Genomic DNA, 20,913 nt, shown 5'->3' on the forward strand with positions numbered 1-20,913 from the left:
TGGATCTGAACTTCATGGCTCTGGCTCAGCTCTAGGATGGGACCAAAGTGAATGTGATGAGGCAGCAGGGTGTAAAGGAGGGGAGGGGAGAGAAGTGAGGAGTCTGAAGCAGTTTAATAAAAAGGCTGTATGGTTAGATGGGACCAAGTTCTGTGAGGCAAGGATAGAGGCCAGCTAGGAGGAGGTGACCTGGCTGGATGAAACTGTTGATCCTATTCACTCCCTTTCTGGAAGCAAGGAGGAGTGGGGTACTGTCCAGGAGTCCTGGACTGTCCATAAATACCACAAGGCCTGTGGACGAGGTGGGATCACATCTAACCACAGGGCGCTGGTGCTTTTACTGCCTACACAATACACCTACTGCTCACACAACAAAATTCACTACAAAAGTGAAGTAGGTTAATCAGAACTTACCCTGGTTCCTCAGTCCCCATTTGTGTCTGTCTCTCCCTGCGGGTGCAGAAATCCCACCAGTTTCCAATCCCTCTTCCTGGGCCCCTACTCCCTGCCACTTGTGCAGAGGCAGTGTTGATGTACTCAGGGTGTGGCAGGGAGATGCCTCCTGTCACCTGGGCCAGTTTGGATGCTTTAGAGACCTGCCCCTGTACAACTGCCATGGAGGCACAGTGAAAGCCCTGCCACCATCAGGTGCCAAGAGGGTTCACACTTTTGTGATGCCTGATACCAAGTCTGAGGGCAGCCATCCCACCATTCCATGGAGTTAGGGCTTGGCTTCCTGATGGCCTTCCCAAACCACAGAGAGCTCCCAAGGGGTGGAGATATTAAAGACCAGAATCTCTTCCCTCGCCCCAAACACCAGGCCCCGCTGTGCTAATCCCCACCTCTGTCCCTTACTCTTTTGCTGGCCCTTTCCACTAATAGCCCTCTAAGGTGGCTCCTTCTCCACGTGTCCCTCACACCAGCCCCCTCAGTGTCTATTTCTTCAGTTCATCCCCTGAGACCAGCCCAGCTCTGTGACTCCTTCCTCACACCAAGCCCCTCTATCTGGCTTCTTTCCTGCTCCACCACTAACAGCAGCCCTGAAAAGTGGCTCCTTCCTTCCCCTGTACTAACAACAATCCCTGCTGGAGACTCCTCTTCTTCCAGGGTTTCAACACCAGCATCCTCAGGTTCTCCTGTGCCGGAATATCAGAGCCTTTGTGAGCCTCGTCTCCTGTCACCTCACATCATCTCCCCTTCCCCACTGCTGATGATAACACGGGGCCACTTAAGATAGGGAGTCAGGGTATCACCATTGCCAGGGGGCTACAGGGACCGGATGAGAGGGATATGCTGAGGCTGCTTCTTTTACTGCTGCTGCTGCAGCAGAAATCCTGGGCCTACCCCCATCCCCAAGTTCAACAGCAATGCCAGGCACCTATATAGCCCTACGGGGAAGGAAACTGTTGCTGCTGCAGAGACTCTGGTGCCTGCCTCCATCCCACAAATAACATCTATAAAAAAGTTGATCTATAGGCTTGCAGCCAAGAACACTCTTCTGCTGCTGGGCCTGGCTCCACCCCTACGATGGACATTGTTAATGGGTTCCTCTGAAGCCCTGCAGGCACAGACTGCATACTGCTGCTGTGAAGACTCTGATTCTGGATATAGCCTTGCGAGTACTGTCTAGCCTGGCAGAAAGGGACGCTTTGCTGCTGTGGAAAATCTGAAGCTCCTCCCCCAGAATTCACCTCTTGTCATACTGCAGTATAGGAGAGATGCTGCTGCCTGGTTCCACTGCTCTGGAGACCCTGCAGCCTGACTCCATCACTGAACGTAATATGTGGGTTCCTAGCTGGCTGCTGAGGGGAATGTGCTGTTGTGGTAGCTGTTAATTACTCCTATTCCCCATGTTGCTGCTGGAACTACCCACCACCCCTCCTACCTGCTGAACTTCAGGGCAGAGGAGAAGAATTAAACAAAACAAAAAAAAACCACCCTACCATGAAATTGGCATTTGGAGCTGCTTCTCCCCCCTTCATCCCTTTGGGGCACCAATCTGCTTGTTTGTTATTGCACTGGAAATCTCTGCCTTGTTTTTCAGTAAAATGTTACTTCCCTTTTCCTCTTATGGACTCTGCACTGACTGGGATCGGGTGGAAGTCCCTAGTTTATGTTGTATATTTCCCAGACAATCATTGAATTACAATGGAGTAAGGGTTGAGAGATCAGAGCAGCATTTTAGGGTGAAAAAATATTATAGAGATGATGTAATGATCTCCAAAACAAGCATTTTGTCCCCAGCAGGTTCAGAGTTCAAGTTAAACTTCAAAGACATGCGGACATGTTAAGGTCTGAGCATGCTAAATTAGGACTCCCAAACAACCTTAACTCTGCCCTATAGGGAGAAATGAGAGGAAACAATACGGAAAAAACTGGCTCCAAAAGTTGGTTTAGTCTAATGTGGGATCTCAAACTCAGCTAGGCATCCATCTTAATTGTATGGTTGCTGCATGGCATCACTAGAGGGCAGAGTTAATATTCTCTGGGGCTTTACATGAACTGAATCCTACAAAAACTGGTTTACACCATCTTAGTATGAGCTGACACCGTGGAGTTTCAGAGTTGTACACACTGAATTGCTGACCTACTTCTCAAATCGGAGTAGTTGTAATAGATCACTAAGAGCTCTAATTTCTCAGGTTCTCCTGCGCCTCCTTGTTCCGGAACATCAGTCCCTGTACAAGTCTGTTCTCCTGCCACACATCATCTCTTCCCCACTACTCCCAATAAGATCAGACCACTCAAGGCAGGGACCTGAGTGCCACCCAACATATCACCATTGCCAGGGGAACATGGGATATAATGAGAGGGGGACACTGCTGCTGCTCTGGAAATCCTGAGGTCTGGCTCCATACCCTAACTTAATATCAATGTCAGCCTGATATATAGCCCTGCAGGGAGGGAAACTCCTGTTACTGCAGAGACTCTATCTGGTTCCATTCCCCAGGCCCAGTCTCCATTCTTCAGGCTTCTCATCCCAGTCACCTTGCTCAGCCAGTCCTAGTCTTCCCCTCCCAACCCCTCATACAATTTGTCCCTCTCATCCTTCCCTCCGCCTCCCCCCACTCCCCAGCAAACTGGCTTCCAGTCCTAGTCTCCCTCCCTAAGCTTCTTATCCCATCTCATGTTCCCCACCCAGGCCCTCCCTAGCTCCTTGTCCCAGTCTCTATGCCCAACCTGGCCCCTGCCACTCACAGTCAGTTTCCCTCCCCCTGCAGTCCCAGTCTCACTAGACTCCTTGTCCCAATATTCTCTTTTCCATCCCCCCATCCAGTTCTTGGCCCCTCTGCATTCTAATAAAATGGCTTCCTTTTCCATTCTGCCTGGGTGTCTGTCAGGAAGGGGGTGCAGTGTCACTGACAGAACAGGAGAAACGGGCTCCCTGCTCTCAGTTCCAGTGCCCCTGCCCAGCTCCACCCCAGTCTGGAGCAGCTGGAAGCATCAACAACAGGGGAAGTCAGTCTGAGCTCCTGTAGCCCTGGGTTGGAATATGCTGAATTGCTCCATGGAGGTGGCACAGGTGCAGTCCTGTCATGTGTGAAGATGAGAGGGGACAGAACATGCTCAGTCACTCTGTGGGGATGGCACATGCATTTGCTGGTCAGTGCTAGGAGGGGATGCAGTATGCTCAGTGACAATGGACTCTTCAGAGATTTTAGTTGTTTAGCTCTAGCAAGTCTGTGTTGAGCATGTGTGATTTTTCAAAGGCTTTTAATCTGGCCAAGTTTGGTTGGATTTTCACAGGGATAGCGAAAGTCACATCCCTGTCACCCTCCTGCTCCAAATTTTAATCCCTGCCTGCTCCAAACCATGGGGGCATGAGAGCTGTTCTGAGAAAAGTCTCATGATTTTTTTTTAACATGGGAAAAAAAGGTAATCTAATTGCTAGAAACAGCTAAACCAATTTCACTGAATTTTCCCCCCTTTCCCCTCCCCCCTCAAAATCAGCCTGAGGCAGACACCCAGCATCGGCAATTTCAGCCCAAACAGTTAAAGTCTGACAAAGTTATAAGCAAATGAAAACAGGGTCTTATAATGGGAAGTGGCAGGCAACCATAATAGCAGACAGGTCTGCTAGCCCTGTCTATAATCTGTCTCTGTGTGTATGTGTATATAGTGTGTGTGTGTGTATATATGTATACACACACACACATGCTGTCCACAGGATTTACCTAAAAGTCCCCCCCGCCATCTCCCCACTCCCATATGTATCAAAGCATTTATACTGTGAACATCCTAAGTGCCCTCATTCTCAACTCTCTCCTCACATCTCCCTGTCCCCCTTCTCTACGCTCCCTCACTAGTTTGTGTTCCTCTCCAGCCCTTTGCTACACCACTTCACCTCCCTGCACTCCTCCCATTCTGGGTACTGAGAACAGGTGCTGCTGCTGTCTCTTTACCTCTCCACTCCCTCACATGTTCTAGAGAGGGAGGTAGGTGCACAGTTTACCTGGTGAGCTAGCACTACTGGGTGTGCCCACGCTGTCATCCAGCCACACACTCTGAACCAGGGAATCCCGCTTCTGAGGGCCCTCAAGAGAGCATATCAACTCCTGGAGAGGGGAAAGAAGGGATATTTTAGGAAGACACTTTGTAAACATGGACAGACACAGTGTACCCAGAAGAAGGGAGAATTTAAATAAAGTGGGATCTCTTGGGATGACACAACTGGAGTGTGGGAGAAGGGGAATCTTTTGGGGAACAGTTGTATTAATTTTGATGGAATATATGGGCCCCAAAAGTCACTGTTAACATGTCACTGTCCAACATTAAACAGTTCGGGGTTTGGTATACAGAGACCTCAGCCTGCTTAGTAACATGGCAAACATACCATTACAAATCTTTTAACCTTTTATTAAAGATACAGAAAAGAAGGAAAAATAGTCAAAGCATTTGAAATGTAAAGTTTTACACAGGCTTTCATTTTAATAACATCTCTTGTTCCCTTTCCCTTTCACTGGAGAGAGTTATTAGAAGGAACGCCCCCAACTGGCAATATTAGATGGTATTAAAAAGGTTAATACCTGTCCTTTGTGGGGAAAAGAGAAGTTAGGTGAGAGGAGCTGGAGCTGCCTCTAAAATCTGATCCAGTTTTCTTGAAAACAAAACATAGACACACATAAAAGGGAACAGAAAAGATAGAAAATGCTTCTATTTCTGGTGCTGACTCTCATTTGCAATCTTGCTGATGGAGAAACACAGCACATGGGCTGATCACCCAATCTGAGACCTGGCAAACTTGTACCAGCACTGAGCCGTTTAAGACATTGCTTTTTTCTACCTTCCTGGCAGTAGGCTTACAGCAGTGTTGCAAAAATAAATAAATAAATAAAAAATGCAGTCTTGGCCAGCTAAGCCAGACTGTTATTAAACAGAAGGCGAGAGATAGAAAGAAAATAAATAAGGTAGGGAAAACAAAGGATGCCGCTGGGCGGAGGGAGAAAGGGAGACAAAGTCTCCTATCCCAGGTGATGGCTGGCATTTAGCTGATGGAGGTGGCAGGGTCATCTGGGTCCCTCTCTCTGACATAGTCTCATCAGGACATCTCTCAGGATCAGGATGACAAAGGCCCAGCAGTGTCATGGTGATTCCCAGCGTCCCAAGAGATGGTGGGGGTGACAGCCAGGATGGTGAAGCTTGCTTCTTCTTGTATTCTGTTCTTTCATTCAGCCACCATCTTCTAATTTTCCCCTAAAAGTCTTTTGGAGGATCCCAAGAGGAATTGCTAGGTGGAATCACTCATCCCCTCATGAAACATTCTCCAAATACATTAGAAGCAAGAGGAAGACCAAGGACAGGGTAGGCTGATTACTCAGTGAGCGGGGAAAAGACAATAACAAAAAATGTGGAACTGGCAGAAGTGCTAAATGACTTTTGTCTCAGTTTTCACCAAAAAGGTTAGTAGTGATCAGATGTCTAACATAGTGAAAGCTAGTGAAAATGAGGTAGGATCTGCAGCTAGCCTCTGAGTCCCTAGCTTCTGTTTGCCAGAAGCTGGGAGTGTGTAATAGGGGATGGATCACTCAGTGAATGCCTATTCTGTTCACTCCCTCTGAATCCCACCTGGCATTGGCCACTGGTGGAAGACAGGATAATGGGCTAGATGGACCATTGGTCTGAGCCAGTATGATTGTTTTTATGTTCTTATGTAAAATAGGAAAAGTACAAGTTAAAAATTACTTAGACAAGTTAGATGTCTTCAAGTCGACAGGGCCTGATGAAATACATCCTAGAATGCTCAAGGAGTTGACTGAGGAGATAACTGAGCCATTAGCAATTATCTTTGAAAACTCATGGAAGACTGGAGAGATTCCAGAGGACTGGAAGAAGGCAAATACAGTGCCAATCTATAAAAAGGGAAATAAGGACAACCCAGGGAATTACAGAACAGTTAGCTTAACTTCAGTACCAGGAAAGAAAATGGAGCAAATAATCAACCAATCAATTTGCAAACACCTAGAATATAAGAAGGTAATAAGTAACAGTCACCATTGATTTGTCAAGAACAAATCATGTCAGACCAACTGAATAGTTTCTTTGACAGAGTAATAAGCCTTGGTGAATGGGAGGAAGTGGCAGATCTGGTATATCTTGAATTTAATAAGGCTTCTAATACTGTCTCACATGACCTTCTCATAAACTTAGGGAAATACAACCTAGGTGGAGCTACAAAAGGTGGGTGCATAACTGATTGGAAAACCATTCCCAGAGAGTAGATATCAGTGGTTCACAATCAAGCTGTAATGGCATATTGAGTGGGGTCCTGCAGGGATCAGTCCTGGCTCTGGTTCCATTCAATATCTTCATCAATGATTTAGATAATGGCATAGAGAGTATACTTATAAACCTTGCAGGTGGTACCAAGCTGGGAGGGGTTGCAAGTGCTTTGGAGGATAGGATTCAAATTCAAAATGACCTGGAAAAACTGGAGAAATGGTCTGAAGTAAATAGGATGAAATTCAATGAGGACAAATGCAAAGTACTCCAATTAGGAAGGAGCAAAATGGGAAATGACTGCCTAGGAAGGAGTACTGCGGAAAGGGATCTGGGGGTCAATAGTGGACCACAAGCTAAATATGAGTCAAGAGTGTAACACTGTTGGAAAAAAAGCAAACATCTTTCTGGGAGGTATCAGCAGGAGTGTTGTAAGCAAGACACGAGAAGTAATTCTTCCGTTTTACTCTGCGCTGATAAGGCCTCAGCTGGAGTATTGTGTCCAGTTTTGGGAGCCACATTTCAGGAAAGATGTGGACAAATTGGAGAAAGTCCAGAGGAGAGCAACAAAAATTATGAAACGTCTAGAAAACATGACCTATGACAGAAGATTGAAAAAATTGGGTTTGTTTAGTCTGAAGAAGACTGGTGGAGGGGATAACAGTTTTCAAATACATAAAAGGAGATGGGTGAAAAATTGTTCTTCTTAACCTCTGAGGATAGGACAAGAAGCAATGGGCTTAAATTGCAGCAAGGGAGGTTTAGGTTGGACATTAGGAAAAACTTCTTAACTGTCAGGGTAGTTGAGCACTGGATTAAATTGCCTGGGGAAGTTGTGGAATCTCCGTCTGTGATGCTCTGTACCTCAGGGGAACACCTTGCACCCCCATATTCATCCTTGTAATATGATTGTGTGGTATCCAATGCAAAGTTTGTCATCTCAGGTGTCTTCGGAAGGCTCATGATGCACTGAGCATTGTTGTTATAGTAATGTTATAGGTTGTAATTTCATGTATATAGTTACGAGTCTGAAAATATGACCTCATGGCTTAAAACAAGCCCAGGCAAAACTCTCCAGGAGCAGAGGGGCAGTTCACACCTCATCAGGGCATGTATGGGAGAAACCCAGCCCAGCCTCACAGGAACAAAGGACACTGGCCTAGGCAGCAACAATGGATCTGTTGGACTCTCGAGTGAGTCACTCCCCTTCCCTTGGTCAGTTTGGGACTAAGATGAGGTAATGCTCACCTGACTCTGAAGGGGGAGGGCAAAGCCAAGAGGGAAGAAAGGACATGATAAAAGGGAGAGACGTTTGCCATGCTCTCTCTCTCTTCCACCTCCATCTACAGACACCACCACCAAGCGACTGAAGCACTGATCAAAGGGGAGAGCCTGGCTGAAGGGCAACCAGTCAGCCTGTGGTGAGAAGCATCTAAGTTTGTAAGGGCATTGAAAGTGTTAAGATCAGCTTAGAATGCATTTTGCCTTTATTTCATTTGACCAAATCTGACTTAATCATAGAATATCAGGGTTGGAAGGGACCACAGGAGGTCATCTAGTCTAACCCCCTGCTCAAAGCAGGACCAATCCCCAATTTTTGCCCCATATCCCTAAATGGCCTCCTCAAGGATTGAACTTACAACCCTGGGTTTAGCAGGCCAAAGCTCAAACCACTGAGCTATCCCTCCCCCTTGTTGTGCTTTGACTTTTAATCACTGAAAAATCTATCTTTTGTAGTTAATACATTTGTTTGTTTATTCTACCTGAACCAGTGCATTTGGTTTGAAGCATGTCAGAGACTCCCCTTGGGATAACAAGCCTGGTACATATCAATTTCTTTGTTAAATTGAAGAACTGGACACAACTGGACACTGCAAGACGGAGGTTCCTAGGGTTGTGTCTGGGACCGGAGATATTGGCTAGTGTCATTCGATTGCACAATCCAAGCAGCAGCTGGCCAAAAGTGCTCACTCATGTAGCTTACATGCTAGAGGCTGTGCATGACCAGCCTGGGAGTGGGGGTTCTCACAGCAGAGCAGGGTAAGGCTGGATCCTAGAGTCAAGGATTGGAGTGACCTAGCAGATCACCGGTCCAGATAACACAGGGGAACATCACACCATCACTGGAGGTTTTTCAGAACATGTTAGACAAACGTCTCTCAGGAATGGTCTAGTTATTACTCAGTCCTGACTTGAGTGCAGGGGACTGGACTAGATGACCTACTGAGGTCCCTTCCAGTCCTACACTTCTATACTTTTATTCTATGATTATTTTGCCCACCAATTAGGCCTAATTTTTGATACACTAATTTGGTCCATTGATTTCCAGTCCCCCACTTTGTTTTCCAGGCATGAGCTTAATATAGTCCTTGAGTTATAACACTAGGTCTTTTCATTCAGACTAATTCAGTCTTTGTTCCTTTTCCAGCTTTTCCTATCAGCATTCATTGTTATAGATTACTGTAATACTTTACAAACTTTTATCCTCTTGCCCATAGTTAGGCTCGCAACTGGGGTAGACCTATTAGGCCTCAGGACATAGCTGGTGTTAGGGGTAAGCAGGAGAAGGGGGTGACCCAGAGTGTGAGGGGGAGGGAATCTCTGTATTTTAGGGCTTATAAATCCTACACTCACCGTCTCATTCTCCTCTTCCTCAGATGTTTCATTTTCCCTCACTCCACTACAGCAGCTACTCACATTGGATGAGGAGCGTGAGAGTGGCTGCATCACACAATATCCCGATGTTTGATTGGAGAGGGTTCTGAAATCCAAGTCCAAAGTTATCACCATCATTGCAGATCTCATTTTGCACCATCCACCCAAGACCCTTCCAGTGCTTTGCAGACATTAACAAAGCCTTACAAGTCCCTGTGAGGCAGCTTTATTGTAATCATCCATATTGATGCGGGGGGATCATCCAGAGAGGGGAAGTCACTCATCCATGGTCAGTATCAGAGCCAGGAATAGAACCTGGCAGAACTAACTCCCGTTCGCTGGCTCTAATCACTAGCGACCACATTCTTTGCAGTCAAGATACCTATGTGAGGGGACAAAAAGTGAGAAACCTGCCATGCTGAAGCCTTCCCCAGGGATACCAAGAGTTTCTCCTGAACAGAAAGACCATTTTCAACTCACTTGCTCTTCCTGTTTGGGAACTCTGGGGAACTGGGACTGGAGGAGCCATCAGACTTCAGGTCAAAAAAGGGTCCTGGACTCTCCAGCACCTTCTGGATTCTGTCAGCAACATCCCTACTGGAGTGAAAGGAAAACTAGCTACATGAGACATGAATTACCACTGTGTTACCTAATGCTTCCTACAAGGGGAAATACAGAGAGGGATTTCTATGGGGGACACAGGTACAAGGTGCTGGAACACAGCAATTTTCTTAAGTGGTCTACAAAGGAAGAACATATCAGGACTGGGCCTTTTTATGCTTCTTTTATTTTTATCATAAAGGCCTGAAAGGGTTTGAGTTTTTAAAATTTCTTCTCAACTTGCTCCCCCCAGCCCCATCCCACTAGAAATTCAGATCTTATCTAACCTGGAAGACTCTACAGTTGACTGGAGATGTAGTATATTTATAGTGTCAAACATGCTAAGGAGGTGACATTTGACTAACTGAGAGCAGCAGTGGTTTTTCTTTCAGACTGTATCAAACTTGTGTTTTTGCTGACACCTATTTAACTAATATATTTGTGAGGAAATCTCTGTGTGAATTATTCTGCAGTGCAGCCCCTTCAATTAGGAGCTGAGAAAACTCCTAGTCTTCATCTCAAGAGTCAACCAGCAAATGCAGGGAAGAGCGGGCTTCGCATTCCTGATATATCTGAGATGAAAACAAGCAGAAGAAAATCTAAAGAAACCCAACACCTTCTTTCTGTATTATAAAGAAGAAGATAAGGGAACAGACCCATTTTTCCACCTTTGCAGGAAATCTTTAAACATCCTTGAAGAGGGCAGGGAGGTGAGTAACACAAAGGGCTGGGCTGAGGAATGTATTTATACGAGATGTAAAATTGTCGTTAAAGGTAAGCCAGAAAAAGTGCGAGTGTTGTGACAGTTTTTTATTTTAGATACATTGTTAATGAGAACTTGCCTCTATATAATTTTTTGTTCTAAAAAAATACATCATTTTAAACACAAATAAGTCTGTCAGTGTCTCTCTTAAGAAAGGGCAAGAGAAAGAGACATGGGGAGAGACTTCACAGGCACAGATTTTACCCGTGGTGACGGTCATGGCTGTCTGCATGCTGGGAGAGGGGGTTCTCTTCTCTACACTGAGCCCTTTGACAGATTCCTGGATTTCGTGAACAATTGGGAAGGTTTCATGTGGCGTATACAGCAGTTCAAAGGACTGGGCTTTGGATCTGGCATACACTGAACCCCTAATGCACAGCACCCCTTTTGGGGCCCAGTAAGAGTTTAACAAAATAACCTCTACTACTCAATGTGCAATTTTCAAATGCTCATAACTCAGCTACATCAAGCCCTGGACGAAGGCTGTGCTCTGCTCCTCTGTGAATGCTACTCCTGTGATAGTCTGCAAGTCTCAAACCTCAGCCATTTTGATTATAGCATGTTAAGAAAACTCTCACAATTATTTCTTTTAAAATTCACAAGATTTAGTTACTCTCTAAAAAAAATGGAAAAAATGTATTTTTTTCCACTCTCCTCTCACATGCGCACAGCAGAACTGTTTTTGTCACAGTGGGGATGGAACAGGACAGGCAGGAATCCTGGATCATCTTCTACTCTGTTTGATGAAGGTCCTGTCTACTACACTCCTGTTCCCATCTCTTCTCCCCTTCACTCTGGTCCTGCCTCCCTCCCATTTCCCTTGTCTACCCCTCCCCGACTTCTTTCCCTTCCTACCTCCTCTCAGTTCCCCTGGGTCCCAGGCCTATTTTCTTCTGAAGTCTGCTCCCCTTCCTGTTCCTTTGATCCCACCTCTCCATCTTCCCTTTTCTTGCCTCCCCCAGCCTTCACCATCCTCCATCTCCTCTGGGTCCCAGTTCCTCCCACCTCTCCTCTCTCTTCCCCTGCCCCAGCACCCTTCATCTCACTGCTCCCCACTCATTCCCACAGCTCTTACCTCTTCTCCTCCTGGATGTTCTCAATGCCAATGGCACTGCTGCGACGCCCGTGGAAGTGGCTGCCTCGGGTGCGTGATGGGCTCCTCCCAGGCAGGGCAAAGGACTAGAGAGAAGGAGAGTAAGGAAGTGATAGGAAGGAAGGAGGGGAGTGTGAGAGACAAAGCAATGGGGTACTGGAGGAGGGGGAGAGGGAGTGTGCAGCCTGGATCCCAGACCCTCTGTTTGCATCATCTCTGATATGTAATAGTGCTGCCCAGAGCCCCCAAGGAACCAGAATGTGAAGGAAGAACTCCTACAAGCTGTCAGTGAGAAAGAGAGGGGAGGAAGTGAGGGTTCAATACAGGCAGAGGCTTTAGGGGCTGCAGCCCATGGCCCTGGCTCAAGGGGGACCCCGCAAAAATAAATCACAGGCAGCGATCTCCAACTCCGGGCTGCTAAAAGTCCCACGGCGCAGCAGGGCGCTCAGGCAGGCTGCCTGAGCCCTGCTGCACCACCAGCTGGAAGCTGCCTGTGGTAAGCGCCTCCCAGCCGGCGCCTACACCTCACCCCCCCTCCTCCATCCGAATCTCCTGCCACAGATCAGAATCCCTCTCCTGAAACCAAACTCCCTTCCAGATCCTGCATCTCCTCCTGCACCCCAATCATAGAATATCCGGGTTGGAAGGGACCTCAGGAGGTCATCTAGTCTGACCCCCTGCTCAAAGCAGGACCAATCCCCAACTAAATCATTCCAGCCAATCCCCTGCCCCAGCCCCCTCCTGCCCCAAACTCCCTCCCACGAAAAAGACTTGTATACAGGGCCCCCACAAAATCTAATAGCCCCAGGCCCACAGGAGAGTTAATCCGGCCCTGAACACAGATGCTGAGAGAGACAGAGAGGAAGAAAAACAGACAGGCAGAATGAGATACAGAGAGACAGGAGACAGAGTGAGAGAAATGGAAAGTGAGACGGACAGGCAGAGAGTTACAATGTCATCAAGAGAGACACAGAAAGAGTTTGGAAGAGAGGCATAAACTCAGATTGAAAGGAGACACAAAGAAACAAAGAGAAATACAGACTCAGAGAGAGAGGGGAAGGGCCCAGCTCATCACTATTCTATGGCTCCTTAGTGCAGGCATAAAGGATCTGTAAAGCTACATCTGTCCCCAGGGCAGCAATTCCCCAAAGAAAGGGACCTCCCTGGTTGACATAGAGCTGGTGGTTTTGGCACTACACCAGCCCTGCGGAGCCCCAGTGCAGAAGCCTTAGGCAGCCAGGTGTGAGTTAGCTAGGATAACCATATTTTCAGAATCAGAAACCAGGACACTTTTGTAGCAACATTTTCTAAAGGCATGAAATATTCATACAGAAGACATGAGTGCACTTTTTCTTATACAAGTAGGTGTTACTTCTGTCAGTGACATGGGCATATTTCTCAGAATGGAGCATTTCTCCTGGAATGTAGTGCTCTGAATGAGTTTATAATGCAACACCAACCAAATTGGAGGATTGGGCCAAAAGAAATCTGATGAGGTTCAATAAGGATAAGTGCAGGGTCCTGCACTTAGGATGGAAGAATCCAATGCACCGCTACAGACTAGGGACCGAATGGCTAGGCAGCAGTTCTGCGGAAAAGGACCTAGGGGTGACAGTGGACGAGAAGCTGGATATGAGTCAGCAGTGTGCCCTTGTTGCCAAGAAGGCCAATGGCATTTTGGGATGTATAAGTAGGGGCATAGCGAGCAGATCGAGGGACGTGATCGTCCCCCTCTATTCGACATTGGTGAGGCCTCATCTGGAGTACTGTGTCCAGTTTTGGGCCCCACACTACAAGAAGGATGTGGATAAACTGGAGAGAGTCCAGTGAAGGGCAACAAAAATTATTAGGGGTCTAGAACACATGACTTATGAGGAGAGGCTGAGGGAGCTGGGATTGTTTAGCCTGCAGAAGAGAAGAATGAGGGGGGATTTGATAGCTGCTTTCAACTACCTGAAAGGGGGTTCCAAAGAGGATGGCTCTAGACTGTTCTCAATGGTAGCAGATGACAGAACGAGGAGTAATGGTCTCAAGTTGCAGTGGGGGAGGTTTAGATTGGATATTAGGAAAAACTTTTTCACTAAGAGGGTGGTGAAACACTGGAATGCGTTACCTAGGGAGGTGGTAGAATCTCCTTCCTTAGAGGTTTTTAAGGTCAGGCTTGACAAAGCCCTGGCTGGGATGATTTAACTGGGAATTGGTCCTGCTTCGAGCAGGGGGTTGGACTAGATGACCTTCTGGGGTCCCTTCCAACCCTGATATTCTATGATTCTAAGTGTCCTTAACAGTCACATCAAGCAAAAGACTGGAGTGAGAGAAAAGTTAGATGATCACAGGCACTGCCAAAACCAAATACTGTTCATCCCACTGAGTGCTTGTTCCACTGAACTGTTGTTCCTGACAAGTGAATTCTACTCAGCATAGCAATATGACTGAAACATACATTTTGTAGTTATTAAAAAATTAACATTTGATTGATGAAGTGAAACGCGAACATTTCCAGCATGCTGAATTTCTCAGTGCTGGGAAAACTGTTCTGGAAAAACTGGGACTGTCTTGGTAAAAATCAAGGTGTATGGTCTTTTTTCAGTTAGGGCAGCACGCAGATCCACAGCTAGCCCAAAATAAAGGAGGCACAAGGGTGATGCCAAGCCACCTCTGCCCTTCCTCTCAAGCCCTGTGCCAAGCTCAGATCCAGTGTGTAGATGAATGGGACCCAGGGACATAAATGAAGACAGAACAGAGACACAGACTCAGCACAAGAGAGAGATGCACAAAGAAACACCCAGTCAGATACTCAGAGACAGAAATGGAGTGATACAAACATAAAAGATTCACAGAGGGACACACTAATAGGGGTAGAGGGACAAAATGTGTGGGTGAATCATGGAGGATCAGAGACATGCTGGGCCCCTTCCAGTGGCACTTCCTCCCAGTACCTTACCGCAGCAATAGCCTTGGTGCCCTCGGCGACACTCTGGTTGAGAGCAAGGCCGGCAGTAGCTGGGCAGCTGGGTGGGGTTGCTGGCTGCTGCTGTTTCCTCATGGCTATCCCCATGGTATCCAGGCTCTGGCTGCGGCCTCGGATCACCCGCTGGAAGGCAGAGAGACAGACAGAGAGACACAGACACACATAAAGGACAGTATGAAGATCACCACGGTGGGGAGTACAGGTGAGGACAGACACCAGTACCAGAGATATCCTCCCTTATCACTAGAGCTCAGCAGCCCAAAAATTACCCATGGGAAAGGCCTGTTTGGTTCCATCTTGTCTATGTGCCCCTGGGTCAGTGAAAGATTGTTCCCTCTGCTCGCAGTCTCCCCCGTCCTCCTGCAGGAGATAAAGAGATTCCCCACCAACACTACAACTTTCCCAAAAAGCCAGCATTACCTCACACAGTCATACTCAGTGCAAGAAAAGGGACCAAAACCTCATGTAAGGCTGGAGGGCTCAGTCCCATGCAGGCCTATGCAATGGCCATGAGAGAGAAGTTGCCCCACTGAAACTAGAGTACTCTGAAAAAACCACTTCCCAGGCCCGCTCCCTCTTCTCCAGCCCCTTAAAAGGCTATCTGAACACAGTGATGCCAGAGGCCAGAGAAGCAGATTTTGGAGTATATGCCGAAAGGTGCTGGACAGATTCTGAAATTTTCTATTTATCCACTGAACAGATGCTGCAAGGGCAGTAAGCTACTCACTCACACACACCCTACCCCTGGGCCTCAGTCCTGACCTGCACCAATCACCTGTACAGGTGAGTGGGGAGTTGGCTCCTATTTTGTCCCCAGCAACTCTGATGAGAGCTGCCAACCAAGGGGGCTGAAGTGCCAAGTGAGGTGCTGGTACCTGAGATATCTCTGTCTGTCCCACTAGGCATGTACCACACATGGTGCAGGAAGAAAGGAAGAGAGAGGCAGGCAGTGGAGTGAGAATCAGCACACTCATTCCCTCCTGTTTGAGTAGGCCAGTGATACTTAGACTGAAGCTCAGGAGCTGCAAGTTTCTCTTCAATGTGTCTCCTGCAGCTCTTTGCAGCACATGATATTAAAATACTGTGATTTAATTATTAACCGAGCTAAGTTACTAATCAATCAATCAGGATGCTTTTTATTGTAGAATACTTGGTCAGTCATTTTGCTGTGAGAATAGTATATATATAAAGAGAGAAAGTAAATGAAACAATGAAGTCACACAATTGTGGCTCTTTTGGGTAATGTTGATCACTAATTTGGCTTCTGAATCATTGAGGTCTAAGCATCACTGGTATACGCATTCCCTCCCTCACATCACCCTGACCCTGTGTTCCTGGAGATTAGCCACTGATACCACCACATCATACAAAAAAGAGCTCATGCTTTTAGAGGGAAAAAGATGTATCTCAGTATTCCAAAGTACCTAGATACTACAGCAACAGTTTTGTTAGAAACAACCATCTGATGGGACCTTCCCAGCTGCTGCTGCTGTCCTGGAGATAGAGCCAGTGTGATGCTGGGGGACAAAAGGCTCTGGCCCCCGAACCCATCATACTTCCTTCTGCAAGTTCCTGATCTCTTTTCTCATCAGGGGAATTGGGTCCTCCCTGTTACTAGATGCCAGCCAGGGCCAGGGGGTGTAGGGCTTCATTTCATCCCATCCAGAGACCTCACATTAGGAACAGCATGGGATGCTGTACTGTGCCAAGCTACATCTCCCCTGAGTGGAGAGGGAGAAGCTGCATTTCTCCTTGTGAGGTATGTAAAAATACAATGCAAAATGTGGCTGTTGAGAAGGAACCATATTGTCCCCCACTCCCTGCCACCCCAAGCACATGTGCCCAACAGGGCTAATGTATCCTGAACTGGGACTGAGCTGGGTGGCGGTGGCTTTGCAAGAGGGATAGGTTTAAGAGGCTGCAGCAGTTCTTGATCTCTCACCTTGAAATTTTCAAAGAAGCCACCACCCCCATTCTCCATCTTCTCATCATCCCCAGAGACCAGGCCCATCATGCTGCGGCTACGGAGCTGCAACTCCTCAAAAAGACTCTCCAGGAGGGCACTGCGAGTTCGCTCCTACACCAGGGCAGAGAGAGAAGGGACAGAATAGAATGACAGAAAAAATAAAGGTTTCAGAGTAGCAGCCGTGTTAGTCTGTATTTGCAAAAAGAAAAGGAATACTTGTGGCACCTTAGAGACTAACCAATTTATTTGAGCATGAGCTTTCGTGAGCTACAGCTCACTTCATCGGATGCATAAAGTGGAAAATACGGTGAGGAGATTTATATACACACAGACCATGAAAAAAATACACATTGTAAGGAGGGTGATCCACCTCCTTACAATGTGTATTTTTTTCATGGTCTGTGTGTATATAAATCTCCTCACCGTATTTTCCACTTTATGCATCCGATGAAGTGAGCTGTAGCTCACGAAAGCTCATGCTCAAATAAATTGGTTAGTCTCTAAGGTGCCACAAGTACTCCTTTTCTTTTTGAGAAAAAATAAAGGACAAAGCACTGAGAAAGAAGGAGAGAGAGAATGGACTCTATGTTTCAGATATAATTGATACATCCCACTTTCTCTAGTGTTAAGAGGAATATGATTTCTTCCAAATGTGGACCCTTCTCTAACTTCCTTAAGCTATTTTTTGGTGCCTTTTTTCTTCATTTCTTCTGTTTACCATTTCCCTCGGTCCCTCCTCAGAAGAGCCTAGGAAATGAAATCAGGGTGGATAAAAACTGATTATTTAAAATAAATAAATAAGTTTCTTCATTTAAATCATATTTTCTTTCTTTAAATTAAATACATTTTTATTCTTAAAAATAAACCTATCTGAAATTATGACAACCCATGTTAAAGGCCTAAATTTACTACAATCTATTAAAATAATTTAAACTAAATTTACAAAATATAATCTTAAATCAGTACATGTCTGCTGCCAAAGTTTAAAAAAATATCACTGCTGAACTGGTGGAAGACACTGGCTAAGCATCTGGAACAAGAGTTTGTTGAAGTGCTAGCTACTGATAGTCTTTTGCAGGTACAGCACAAATATTTTCTTCATTTCAGTTTATTCAGCTAGTTCTGTTCAATGACTAGTTCATTCAGAGTTAACAAATGGACCAGGAGTTTAAAAAGCGGGAAAGCTTGTCTTCCTCTTCCAATCTATGAATAAAAACTAGGTGTGAAGATGAGGCCTACTAGTTCTAAGGCCTTGAAGGACATGTTGCCAGAAAAAATAGTACAGTTCACTCACTGCTGAGGATACTTACTTTGTTTAATAAATCAGTTGAATTTAAATGCAAACATGTTCTGATAATCTTACTTTTTAAAGTAGTTTTAACTATATTCCAATTTCCATCCAAATACAGCTTCACACAAATCACACACACAAAAATCGAATAAATGAAGAAATGCATAATTCACATCTTCTAACACAATAAAAAAATGTAAAAATTAAGAATTTGAATAAATGCAGGTTAAGCAATATAATTGCTTAAATAAATGTGTATAGATATAGTGAATCCTCCTGACTAGCAAAAAGAAGTATCAAATTTAGTGTCAAAATTATATTTGGTTGCAAATCAATATGCTTTAATGGTTATCAACCAGTGCAAATAAACCTTTCTTTAGGAAAATAACTAAAAATATAAATGGAAAACAAGATTAAAATTGATTATTTAAATCAAGATTTTTTACTTGCTGAGTTAAATCAATCTACCCTGAATCAAATGCAAAAACCTAAGTGAATGCAACATTAAGATTGGGTGGCTTTCACTGTATAAAGTCAAGTAATGTAACCACTAGGGTTCTAGTAGCAGCCACTTTGCATGTACGCCAGATATTCTATTCTTGTTTTGGAGGGGTTAAATGTGTACTTTAATATAGATATAGATAATAAAACATACAAGAAGCACCACAAGGCTGATTTAACATTTAATTTACTTTATTTTTAAGGGACTTTAATTTCCTAAGAGTTTCTATGTCTTTCATTAATTGTGCAGCCTTAACCTGGCATTAACACAGTTTTTTGCATTTATTAAATATTAATGCGAACACTCACATACACAAACCCACCTCTAGTTTGGCAAACTTTTCAGCCCGATAGCAGCTGTACTCAGCATTGATTAGTTTAGCCAAGAGGAATTCACGAAACTCTGAACCCTGTGGGAAAAAAAGGAAGTCTAGATTGGAAATGGCAACCTAGAAAAGGCTCTGGATATACATTTCCTTAACCCCCAGGGTTATCCAACCCAATCCTGGAACCAAATTGGAAACAGCAACCTAGAGGTGAAGGGGTGTGTGATGATGCACCCCATAAGGCTTTATGGAAATATGCTTATGAATGTATATATATGACATAACTGGAATATGTTTTATGCTACATATGCCATGTAACATATCTCTGTAAAGGTTATGCTCTACTGAATCTATTCAACCTATTTGTATGCATGTATCATTTTTGTATTCAAAGTTATGAATATTGGCTGTGTACTTGCTTGATTTTTAAGTAGCCTTTATAAAGCATTTGGTCAGCTTCTTGAGAAAGCAATGTGCAAATTAAGTGCCCAATCAAGGAACACTTAATGAACAATGATCTTGGAAGGCTCCAATCCACATAAGAAGTCTTCCTGGAGACAGTCAAGATAGCATGTGGGCAATGACTGCTGCCTGTAAAAACTGAGTCATGCATGGACATGTGACTTGCCCAGGTGACTCCAAAACTCCATCTTGGAGCTGGACTTTGCATAGGAGAGAGGAGGGGGTCTCCACTCACAAGAGAAAGTCTATTTAAGCCCTTGGGAGACTCCTCCATTGTGTCTTCAGCTGGCTCAAGAGATAGCCTCTCCATCCCCAAGGATACTGGAAAGAAACTGGAACAAAGGACAGTAACTACAGGGGATGTGAGTAATTGCTGGACCCAGTCTAGAAGGAGGCTAGTCTGTAAAAGGAAGCTTACTGGAACGCCTCTGAAGGAGAGGTTTTATCTGTATTCAGTGTTCTTACTGTATTAGGTATAGACTTGCGTGTTTTGTTTTATTTTGCTTGGTGATTCACTTTGTTCTGTCTGCTATTACTTGGAACCACTTAAATCCTACTTTCTGTATTTAATAAAATCACTTGTTACTTATTAATTAACCCAGAGTATGTATTAATACCGGGAGGGTCGAGGGGGGGCAAACAGCTGTGTATACCTCTCTATCAGTGTTCTAGAGGGCGAACAATTTATGAGTTTACCCTGTATAAGCTCTATACAGAGTAAAACAGATTCATTGGGAGTTGGATGTTAAAGACAGGAACACTGAATGTTAAAGACAGGAACACTTCTGAAGCTGCTTTCAATTAAGCCTACAGCTTAGGGGACATGGTTCAGACCTGGGTCTGGGTTTGCAGCAAGCTAGCCGATCTGGCTCAAACCAGGCAGGGCTCTGGAGTCCCAAGCTGACAGGGCAGGAAAGCAGGGGCAGAAGTAGTCTTGGCACATTAGTTGGCAACCCCAAGGGGGTTTCTGTAATCCAACCCGTCATAGGGTGTGTAAACCACACACCTGATCCCTGCATCGTTTGCTTAGCGGACTCAGAGACACAAACCTCTTTAAATATGGCTGGATTTGGGAGAGGGGGTCCAAAGAAGGGGACGTCATCTCGAGCTGTTACTGAAACCTAAAACAATACAGAAGAAACCACTTCAACATCATAACAAGAACCAGAACGTCACATCCTCTCACAGTGATGAGCTTGTATAAGAGCGGAAACAGAAGTCATGGACCCTGAAAACATCAGGCGACGTGAATCAGTCCCATAATACAAAACTAAGGGGCACCTGATTTAATTAAGGGTAGATACATTTCAAATAAATCAAAGGCAATACTTCTCCACAGCATGTAGTCTGTAGTGTAGTCAGCAGATGGTTCTATGCCAGCTAAATCCCAAGTGTATATCTAAATAATATATTATTATATCACAGAAGAACTTCAGTTTTACGAATACCAGTCTTCTGAACAACCACTTATCCAAATCATTTTCCCCAATGGGAGGAAAAGAATATTATGTAACAAAAGTGATGTCAATGAAGAACAAGTCAACATCCCTTCACATCCTGATGCCTTC

General features: G+C 45.2%; 1 protein-coding gene across 13 annotated transcripts in view; it reads right to left on the bottom strand.

Annotated features, from left to right (window-relative positions):
* The window catches only part of LOC140898491 (rap1 GTPase-activating protein 1-like), a 63,522-nt gene that overhangs the window by 13,532 nt on the left and 29,077 nt on the right, over positions 1-20,913 (bottom strand). For 12 of the 13 annotated variants that reach the window (XR_012155003.1, XM_073312330.1, XM_073312359.1 and 9 more), the window contains 8 exons: positions 20,395-20,466; positions 18,881-18,967; positions 16,742-16,876; positions 14,773-14,922; positions 11,811-11,914; positions 9,853-9,969; positions 9,352-9,478; positions 4,454-4,556 (listed from right to left, as the gene is read on the bottom strand). Coding sequence is in view for 12 of the 13 variants with exons in the window: in XM_073312330.1 (XP_073168431.1) it covers positions 4,454-4,556; positions 9,352-9,478; positions 9,853-9,969; positions 11,811-11,914; positions 14,773-14,922; positions 16,742-16,876; positions 18,881-18,967; positions 20,395-20,466 (895 nt within the window). In the remaining variant the exon portion in view is untranslated. The remainder of the gene's footprint in view (positions 1-4,453; positions 4,557-9,351; positions 9,479-9,852; positions 9,970-11,810; positions 11,915-14,772; positions 14,923-16,741; positions 16,877-18,880; positions 18,968-20,394; positions 20,467-20,913) is intronic. The other variant, XM_073312312.1, reaches the window with a different exon arrangement.

This window comes from Lepidochelys kempii, chromosome 1, assembly GCF_965140265.1.
Source record: "Lepidochelys kempii isolate rLepKem1 chromosome 1, rLepKem1.hap2, whole genome shotgun sequence".
NCBI classification, from domain to species: domain Eukaryota; kingdom Metazoa; phylum Chordata; order Testudines; family Cheloniidae; genus Lepidochelys; species Lepidochelys kempii.